We start from the raw sequence: 10914 nt of genomic DNA, 5'->3' as shown, positions 1-10914 counted from the left end.
AAAACAGAATTACGTAATACCCTCTGAAAAGATCAAATTTAGTTTTCTTGGAAAGGGTGCTTTACGAAAAAGAAAGCATTATCCATACAAAACCTAGAGAGCATTAGACAAAAAAACAAAAATTTCCAAACTGCAAAAGAGTAGAACTAAGCATAAAATATGAAGAAGAAGCACAGAACAAGATAACTTAAAACTACAAGTGCTACGACTTTACCCAGAAAAAGAAGGTTTCATTTTTATTCCATTAAAAAGAGCAATTAAAGAATTGCTGAGATACTTTATTTTAAGGAGGTAACATTTAGTCTATTAGCTGCTGTGCTGCTCCGTTTATGGTTGCTACTATAACGGTGAGATGTACAAGTATCTCTTCTATGATCCCTGTTTGTTTCTTCTTATCCTTTTCCCTTTTATGTTCAAATATAAGCTCTCGAAGTCCAGGTACTGACCAACCTGAATATTGGTCAAGAATACTTGTCCCAAGTATTACATTTTTCATGTGTTTCCTATAGGAAAGACCTTCAGTGTAAACAAATGCTTTTTCTACCTGAACTATTTTATCGTTGATCTGTCGAACTTGTAATTCTTTCTGCTGATCAAGATTATATATTTCATTCTGAAAATCTTTAGCTTGTTGTTTGAACCCTCTTATTGCTTCTTCTAAGTATGTTATTGATATGTTGTTGATCTGAAAGAAATCTCCATGTTCTTCATATAGTTCATTATACATTTCTTCAAAAAAATCGGCCTCGTCTGTCACCTTCATAGGAAGAATCAGGCTGTCAGAAAGTTTCAGTACAGCTAACGCCCACAGTTGAGCTGCAGCCAAATGGAAAGTAAACTCAGGATCCACATAATTCTTCATTGCTTCAAAAGTGTCATACGAGCTATGATACAAAGGATAATCAATTTCTGGCCAATCTTCAGGGTCTGGCATCCATACAAAATAGCCTATTGGTATACCGAGTCTTTGATAAAAGCCAGCATGGTCGGAATAGCTTGCAAGTCTGTTGTCTATCAGCCACTTTGAATACCGTCTTCTTAAATTCCATTGCGTGTATAAACTGTCAAACCCTAGGGTTTTATCTGGAGGTGGAACCTAAAATTGGAAAGATAATTTAATAAATCTTCTGCATTACACTGAAACAAAGCGACAATATTGAACTAGACAATGCAACTTTAACGTATTTTGTGTACTTTATATCCCCCAAAAAATCTATTTCATAAAAACTACCTTTTCACTAAAGTCTAAACTGTAAAAAAGGGGGGTTTCACAGCAGTAGGTGATCAGTATAATGTAGAAATGCGGGTATTGTTTGGTAGCACTAGGCTACTGAAAACAAATAAAAGCGAAAATAGAACTGCACGAAATCACAAAAACAAATATTTGTCTTGAACAGTCTTTGAAAGAACTAATAAAATTAAACTGAATATTTGATCTATAATGATCTAAATGATATCAATTGCTGAAAGCTTTTTCAAAATTGCTGAAAGTAAAATCAAAATTTGATTTTACTATAATTTTCATTTTTATTTTCAATATCTAATAAGCACAAAAGAGAATATTTGTAATGTAATTCGTTTCCAGTAAAGCGACAATGACGCATTAGGTTTTAGACTTTTACAGTTAGGGAAGGAGGCAGTGCCCAAACTCTTCGCTTGTAGGGATTTTTCTTCATTTTAAGCTGGATTTACATATTCAACTTCAGTTGTCATCGTTTTAAGATTTATTTATTCAATTATATTAATACTGGTTGTATGTTTGTTTGCTATGATTGCTTATTTAATTTCTGTTAGTTTTGGGTTTCATTTATATTTCAATAGTAAAAGATTTCTGTTCGTTTTAAGCTTGATTTGCATATTCAACTTAAGCTTTACTCGTTTTAAAATTTGTTTATTCATTCATATAGCCGCTCTTGTATGTTTGTTTTCTATGATTGTTTGTTTAATTTCTGTTCGTTTTAGTTTCATTTATTCTTTAATAGTAATTTCTGGTCGTTTTGAGTTTGAATTATTTTAAGTTTTAATCTCTGCTGATCTTAAGTTTAATATGGCCTTTACTTTTCATTGAAAATCACAAGAAATGAAAATTTTAAAAATTTAAAATAATTTAAGTTCTTTTTAATTAATTTCTGTTTTGTTTTTGATTGCCAAGGTTTCAAGTTTTAAAAATTGGCTATTCCAAAATTTGTTTTTTATATATTTAGATATTTAAAAATACATCATTGTATTCCAGTGACGTTATACATTGTATAAAAGGTTAATACCCTTTCATTGTACTAAAGTTTTATAACTATAGTCTTTTCGAACGCACACATGATCAAACAATCCTGCATGTTAAAAATAGACAAAATTAGATAATTTACAGTGATGGAATTTAACGAGAAAAAGAGATTCGATAAATATAACACAGGTGTTCGTAACTGTGATTTTTTAAATTATTTCGTTTGATTTGACCATTTATATATTACCGAAACTAATTTAAAATTTAGTGCAAAGTAAGTATTTTAACCCCATTTTAAGTATGGTTGGTGTGTGAGAGAATAATAAAATCTTGAACTGATAAGCTTTTAGCAATTAATATTATTAAATATCGAGTATTCAGTTTAATCTTATTCGTTCTTACTAAGACTGTTCAAAATACATATAGTTATAGTGACCTTTTTAACAGTCGTTATTTCGAGGCACTAGGCGTATTCCCCCACAAAACTCCCCCGGAAAATTCTTCCCGCAAAGTCCCCCCGTTTCAAATCCCCACCCCGTGGAAAATTTCCCATGTGAGTCCCCCGGATAAATACCACCCTGAAAAACCCCCCTCTCTCATGTGCATAACTGAGCAGCCACAGAGAAAGTATTACAAGTAAAAGTAGTGAAAAACGAGTGAATTTTGATATATTCTACCAATATTCCAAAGTCGGGCCATGGAGGGCCGTGGGTAAACTCCCCTAAGTTTTGGAATAAAATATCGTTAATAATTTTTTTTTGTGTGTGTGGGGGGGGGGGGGGTCGGGCCGTGGAGGGTCAGGGGTCAGTTTCCATAGCTTTTGGAATAAAATAAAGTTAATAATTTTTTGGGGGGAGGGGGTTGGACCAAGGAGGCCAGGGGTAGCTCCCATAAGCTTTGGAATAAAATATCGTTACTATTTTTTGTACTATTTTTTGTTTTAGGTGGAGGATCAAACCATGGAGGGTTAGGGGTCAGCTTCCCTCCCCCCCAAAAAATATATTTTATTACAGAAATTAAGGGAGCTGACCCCATGGCTCAACAGTGCCTGACTCCCCCCCTCCCCCTAAAAAAAAGAATGACATCTTAAGAGAAGGGCAGGATTCGGCTCCCATAAGCTTTGGAATAAATTATCTTTAATAAATTTCTTGGGTTTTAGGGGGGAGGGTCGGGCCAGGAAGGTTCAGGGGTGCGCTCCCATAATTTTTGGAATAAAATATCGCTAATAATTTTTCTTTGGGCGGGGCATGGTGGGCCAGGAGTCAGCTCCCATAAGTTTAGTAGTAAGATGTCATTCTTTTTTTGGGGGGAGAGGGGGGAGTCAGGCACTGTTGAGCCATGGGGTCAGCTCCCTCAATTTCTGGAATAAAATATATTTTTTGGGGGGAGGGGGAGGGGGGTTGGGCATGGAGGGACAGGGGGCAGCTCCCATAAGTTTTGGAGTAAGGTATCGTCAATATGTTTTTTTGGGGAAGGGAGTCAGACCCTGTTGGGCAAGGGTTAAGCTCCCTTAAGTTTTGGAATAAATCTTTAATAATTTTTTTTCCGGGGGAATGGGGCCATGGAGGGACAGGGGTCGGCTCCCATAAGCCTTGGGATGAATTATTATTAATAATTTTTTCATTTTTTGGGGTGGGGGAGGGTCAGGGGTCAGCTCCCATAATTTTTGGAATAAAATATCGTAGAAGTTTTTTTCAAGGGGGGTCGGTCCAGGAAGGACCAGGGGCCATCTCCCTAAGTTTTTGAAGAAACTATCACTAATTTTGTTTTTCTTGGGAGGGGAGGGGATCTATCGATGGAGAGCAAGGGGTCAGCTCCCATAAAAATAATTTTTTAGGGGGAGGCAGGCCATGGATCAGCTCCCTTAAGTTTTGGAATAAAATATCGCTAATAATTTTTTTTGAGTGGGGGGAGGGTTGGCCTTATCAGATCTTTGAACTATTTTATAAACCCTCCCACTAAACCTTATATGCCCCCGGGGCATAACTCGGCTGTCCTCCAAAAAAACCTACTATCTGCATCTGAGTAAGTTCCGAGAAAAATGCAAAAACGTTACTTTTTTACGCTGCTTCTTGTGCAATACCATTTTTAATGTTTTGAAATATCACAAAAGTAGAAAATAATTCACTGATTAAAAAAACAAAAAAACAATTACAAATCCATCTTATTTTTTAAAATGTAAGAAATCAGTTTTGATCAGTTTTCTTAGCGAGGTCAGCATGAAATTCAACTGACAAAACCTAGTATCTACACTTGTTTACATTAAAAAAAAATATATTAGCATCACTCTAGCGCATGCTAACATACCAAGCTTTGAGGAATATGCACATTCAGACTTCTATTTTCTTCATACAGGTCATCTTCGTCTATACTCAAGTCTGGAACATATGTGACCGGAAGGTTTCTCCAAAATTGGCGCCTATTGCTCGGCATCATTGGGCATAATTTCTAAATACATTCTAAGACCACACTGGCCATACATGGCATATGAAGCTAAGAGAGGAAAGGACATAAGAAATGAAAAATAAAATAAGAAAAGGATGAGAAAACGAGGATTTTGTCAGCTAGTGGCAAAACATGAAGACGAAGAACAAGCGAATATTTCGACAAGGACCTCCGCCACGTCGTCCTCAGTGCTAAACAAAAAAGAAAAAAACAACAACAAAATTTAACTTTTTGGAGTTGCAAATAATGAAATGTGTCCGGTGTCTCTATTTATAGCCAAATTCCTGTTTATGTATTTTTTTATCTCAAAACCTCTTTAAAAGATTGCGGTAGGCCATTTACAGTAGATATTAAAGTTGCCTCCTCAAAAAGTAACAAATGTGTAGGATTTTCGAATATATGCAGGGCCAAGGCGGAATCAAAGTTATAATTTTTATTTTCCAATCCCAGGGACTTGTCTATTGAAATTTTGTGTTCATGCAAACGTTGGCCAAGTTGTTGATGGGTCCTTCTATGTTCTTGATGATAGGCCATCTTTGTCGCTTTATTTATTTATTTTTTATTTTATTTTTAACCCACTGTACAATAAATGTAAAAAAGTGGAGTAATACAAACACACACACAAAAAAAGAAAAGAACAACGACAATCTAACAACAAATATAATCACTAATAAAAAAAACGGATAAGACTGTGATGTGGGCCCATTTGAAAACTAGCATCCTGACTGATCTTCGCTTGCACCGTTTCAAGCGAGGAAAGAATTGCTGTTGCACCATAACGACTAACAAGGTGCCTATTGCGCACAGCAAGGGGCAAATACAATAGGAACTTACAGTATCTAAAATAATTAACCTTCATTTGTTTCAGATCATGCTTAGTAAAAAGCGGATACAGCCCAGAAGCGGATAAAATCGCATGGTCACAGAAACTACAGTAGAGTTTAGCAAGACCATGGTAAAACGTCCACGGTTTGCAACTATTTTCGCATAACCAGCTTTAAGCTTATCCTTCGAATCACAAATAAATTTACACCGGATGCTTCCTACGGATTCACATACAAAAATACCAAGCCATTTGATAACAGGGACACTAGGTACCATAAAGGTGTTGCAAGAAAGGGGAGTAGCAGGGGGATTAACAGCGTTAAAAAGTAAATATTCACATTTCGAAGTATTTAATGATAAGCCTATTTCACTAAGCATAGATCCAACCATGCTAACATTCCGTTCAAGCCTCCTTTTGGAACGACTAATCCGGCGGAGGTTATCAGCATATGCTAAATAAGACACTTCCTAAAAACCCAAAAAACAACTGGAGGGAATCTTATTAATCACACTCGATATACAAGCATTAAAAATATGAGGCAAAAGAACTCCTCCTTGCCTAGCCCCGCATTTAGCAGGAATATTTCCAAAAGCACATCCAATTGATTTCACTCTAACATATGAATTCGAATACCAAAAACGTAGCAGGGAAATAATTGATGGCTTTATACCAAGCTGATGTAAAGAATAAAAAGCCTGAGGGTGCAAAACACTGTCGAAAGCTTTAGATATGTCTAAAGCACATATATGTAATGATTGACCTTTCGTTTGTGCATCCTTAAAAAGGAGAGCAAGCACCCGATGTGTATGTTGACAAGAAATCCCCTTTCTAAATCCAAACTGATTAGCATCATAATTCACAAAATCAATAATATAAGGAAGAAGCACATATTCAAAAAGTTTGCTAATATTGCAGGCGACAGTAATAGGCCTATAAGAATCACATTTATTTACGTCTTTTCCTCTCTTTACAATTGAGGTAACAGTCCCACATAGGAAACTATCAGGCACTAAAGAACAGCAAAGACACATTTGAAAAAGTAGCTGCAAATGTTTTACTAGTTCCCGAGAATATTTCCGTAAATGAAAAACACTTATACCATCAATATCAATAGACTGAGACTTCAGCCGCCTGATCGAATCAGTAATTATATCAGCTGACCCAGGAGGGACGTGCTTTTGTTGCATTTTTTCGGGAAGGCACTTAGCAAGGAGTTGGAAATTTCGGCTATGTACAGCGAAATTAACACGGGAAAAAATATTAGAATAATGTTGGATCCAAGCTGATAGCGGAATATTATCACTCTTATAATCAGTTAACTTAGAAGAATTCGTCACAAACTTCCACTCTTTCGAACTGTTTGGAAAATTAACTCCAGCTTCACGGACGGACCGCAGTTGTCTTTTATAAGCCGTTTTCGTTTTACGTTTAATATCAAAAACAGTACCACGAGAGGGACGCCCACAAGCAATCCAAATACGTAACCATAGCTTGGCCTGATTTTTCACTTTTTTCAAAAGAGGGTCATAATTTTAAACAAACTTTCGCGTGTTGGACCGAATACGTTCAATTGGGGCAGCTACTTGTTCGGTTTCTTTCAAACATAAAATTATTTGATGATAATACGTATTCAATTGCAAACGAGCACTGGGTGAGGTAACTCCACAACAGAGGAGGTTATAAGGCACATTAATGGTACTCAGCAGGCTTGCAAGCGTGGCCACATATAGAGGCCAATCACAACGATTCCAATTTCGCCGTTGAAACCACTTTTTTTCTACGGATTGGGGAGCATTTATAACTATTTTAGATGTTACTGACACACACAAAGTTATGGGTATATGGTCATAATCCCTTACATCTTTATCAACGCGGAGAGTTGAAGTTATAGCACCAGAAGAACATACACAGTGGTCACGGTTAGACCAGGAGCCGCTAGCTTGTATGTAAGTAAATGGAAAATTTTCTGTCAGAATCCAGAAACCAAGGGGGAGGCACTCGAGCAGTGAATCGGATCGGGGGGAGGACATTGTCATGTCACAGTTCATGTCACCCATTAGTAGCCAATCATAACCAAGTTTCTCAATACCCGATACCAAATTTTTCAATTTTTTGCACGCTTTAACAAAATGGGTGAATGACGCAAGATTATTCTTATTATGCGGCAAATAAACATTGACTAGTACAAGATCACCAATCCTGACGGCTAAATAAATATCATCAGATCTGTAACACTATGGGGAAAGGGAAGAGAGTTTCCAATTCAACACGCAAGCCAACCCACCGGAGGAACGACCACGAGTTCTTCGGGTATTTGTAGAAAAAACAATGTGGCCGGGGCTACGTCGAATGAAATTTACGCTCACAGCCGGCAATAAATGTTCTTGAAAAAGGACTACATCAAATGTATCAAAAAGATTATCAATACAAATGTCCTTATCTTTGGTCCCATTAATATTAAAAGAACCAATAGAGATAGGCAAAGATATCATTTGGCAATACCTTTGGTAGCAATAGCACGCAACTTGGGACATCGCAAACTATATGACACATGGTCTCCACCACAGTTTGCGCATTTAGGGGACAACTGACAGGGAGAGTCCTTTGATGATTCGTGGGGATCGGAGCATCGGGAGCATTTCACGACTGGGCTTCTGCAATTGGCAACTACGTGGTCAGGAGAACGGCATCTATGGCAACAACGCGGGATCTGAAAATACTCAAAAACGTGCAAAATTTCATAATAAACTTTCAATCCAGTTTTAATGGCATTGATCTTAGTTGCAACATCTACAAACGAAATTCTGAGTGCATGGGAAGTTCCAAGCCTTGTTACGTCAGAGACTCCAGGGTATTTAGTAAGGCGAGAGATATCGTAGTCAGTGCCTATACCCTTTAATAGACCAAAATATTTCTTTTCGATAAGTTTGGCTTTAGAGTTCGCTAAAACTGAGGGCACAGCCTTGCAAAAATCATTCACGGCCACATTATCGATTCTTACAACAAGTTTATCGTTAGACGACCGTATGCTGCTAATTGCTTCATGACCGGAGAGATCTTGCCAATTACCTCTCTACGTTTTGCTGGGTTATTCAAAACCTAAGGCACATTCAAGATAACAACTGTGGCTAGATTATCATTCACGGGGACAGTAGGTAATGCCGGGAAATTCATATCATAATTTGTGAGCTTAGAATCAATAACATCTAGAGTTCGGCCAATATTATTAATCTTGGTAGCTAAGCGTGAATATGCTACAGCCGGTATTGTGGGAACTTCGGTTGGAAATCGGATCACATAAATAGGAATAGTTATGTTCTCAGAATCACATTTCCGGATTAAATCAATCATATCTCTGATATTGTTTCTAATTGCTTTATTGCCAACGCGCTTAGGACAACAGTCATCTGGAACTGTACCTGAATAAAGTTCAATCTTTGCAGTTGAAACAGCCGAATTCTTGAAAAAATCAACCGCATGACTCACGATGATATCGTCGTCAATTCCCGCTTCAAAATTCACTTGGATAAAGTTCAAAACAGGCAAATAAACATACCTGTCATTATTGCTTGCAACACTCATAGTCCGCTTTAAACCGGTTTATCTAGGCAGGCACTTCACATCACGTCTTGTCTTGGCAAGAGCTAAATGAAAACTTTCAACTCAGTCAAAACAAGAAATTAAAATCCTCCGAAACTTAAAAAAAGATAAAAACACGGTAATTACAAGAGCAGATAAAGGAAAAACAATAGTAATTATGAATTCTGATGATTATGAAATGAAAGCAAATACCCTTTAAATGGAAAAAAAATACTTACAAAGAAATAAAAAGTGATCCCACAAACAAATACACACAGCAGTTGAGAAAAGAAATAGGAATTTTAAAAGACAGTAGACTAATTACCCCTCAATTGTACAAAAAATTCTACTCCAAAGGATGTTCAGCCCCAAAGTTTTATTGTCTGCCAAAAATCTATAAGAAAGATATTCCGTTACGTCCTATTGCAGCATGTTATAGTTCTTCAGCTACAGGTGTAGGAAAGTTCTTGGCCACCATTTTTAAGCCTCTTTTAAGCACACAGAAATCTTACATAAAAAATTCCATAGATCTTGTTGCGAAGTTAAAATTTCAAAGTACAATAGAAAAAACTATCTTATCTAGTTTTGATGCAGTTTCTATGTACACTTCATGCGATGTCCATAAATGTGAGCAGGCCTTACAAAGAAAATTAGAGGAAAATTCTGCTTGGTCAGATTACAAAACTTTGGAAATTGACACAATAATAACACTTGTTCATCTTTGCAACAAGTTCTCTTCGTATTTTAAGTTCCGAGACAGAAAGCCGACCCATAATGATCGGTATCTACATTTCTTGTCAAATACCCCATTCTGTGAAAAGAGGGGTAATAATTTCTTTGATCGACAGAGTTTTAAAAATCCGTTCACTTAATCATGTAAATTCTGAATTAAATTATATCAAAGATATCCTATTCTGCAATGGCTACCCAATAAACCTTATTGAAAATATCATAGATAGACGATTAAAAAAGATGAAACAAGAAAATAGGAGCCCATCCCCCTTGATTCAGTTATTCCGGCAATTCAGAAAAAAACTTTCACCACTTTACCATACATTTCAAAACTTAGTGATAAACTTGAAAAAACTTTAAATAAACATAATTTCTCTGTTTCTTTCAAAAGTGAATAAAAAGTTAAATATTTGTTCAACTCAGGAAAAGATAAAACTGACCAAGTACTGTGTAGTGGTGTCTACAGGGTCCCGTGTTCATGTGGGAAATTTTACATTGGTAAGACCCATCAACAACTTCGTGAACGTTTGCATGAACACAAAATTTCAATAGATAAGTTCCTGAGATTGGAAAATAAAAATGACAGCTTTAATTCCGCCTTGGCCCTGCATATATTTGAAAATTCTACACATCTTGTTCTTTTTGAGGAGGCAAATTTAATATCTACTGTAAATGGCCTACTGCTATCTTTTAAAGACGTAATTGAGATAAAAAAATATATATAAACAGAAATTTGGCTATAAATAGAGACACTGGAGACATTTCATTAAGCCCAACTTATAACAATTTAATACCAAAAGACTTAATTAATATTTGCCCCCAGTCAAATTTAAGAGAATCTATTTGCATATCTAATGAAAACCGAAATTGCAGACGAGCAAAAAGTATTGCAAGGCAAAACATTCTTAGGTAAAACAATCTCTTAGGTAAATCCTTTTTTCACTGATTTCGGCTTGGTATTTCATTCAGTGTCAGTAGTAACCATCTTTTGAATTTGCGGAGACATATAGCAATTTCCATGTTATTTGCGGAGACATATAGCAAATACCATGTTATTCTAACAGACATATAGGAAATATCATGTTATTCTACGACGCCCTTGTACCAAACA

General features: G+C 36.3%; 1 protein-coding gene across 1 annotated transcript in view; it reads right to left on the bottom strand.

The window, feature by feature from the left end:
* Window positions 1–298: 298 nt before the first annotated feature.
* LOC148951300 (uncharacterized) overlaps window positions 299–10914 on the bottom strand; it is a 12587-nt gene continuing 1971 nt past the window's right edge. Inside the window, exons 2-5 of the mRNA XM_089091056.1 lie at window positions 8601–9080; window positions 7995–8202; window positions 4529–4599; window positions 299–1096 (exon numbers count right to left, since the gene is read on the bottom strand). Coding sequence (XP_088947182.1) covers window positions 299–1096; window positions 4529–4599; window positions 7995–8202; window positions 8601–9080 — 1557 coding nt within the window. The remainder of the gene's footprint in view (window positions 1097–4528; window positions 4600–7994; window positions 8203–8600; window positions 9081–10914) is intronic.

This window comes from Artemia sp. Qi Xiang Cuo, chromosome 6 (genome assembly GCF_049724085.1).
Source record: "Artemia sp. Qi Xiang Cuo chromosome 6, ASM4972408v1, whole genome shotgun sequence".
Taxonomy (NCBI): domain Eukaryota; kingdom Metazoa; phylum Arthropoda; class Branchiopoda; order Anostraca; family Artemiidae; genus Artemia; species Artemia sp. Qi Xiang Cuo.
The sequence above is the reverse complement of the archived record's forward strand: the minus strand, read 5'-3'. Positions and strand labels throughout refer to the sequence as shown.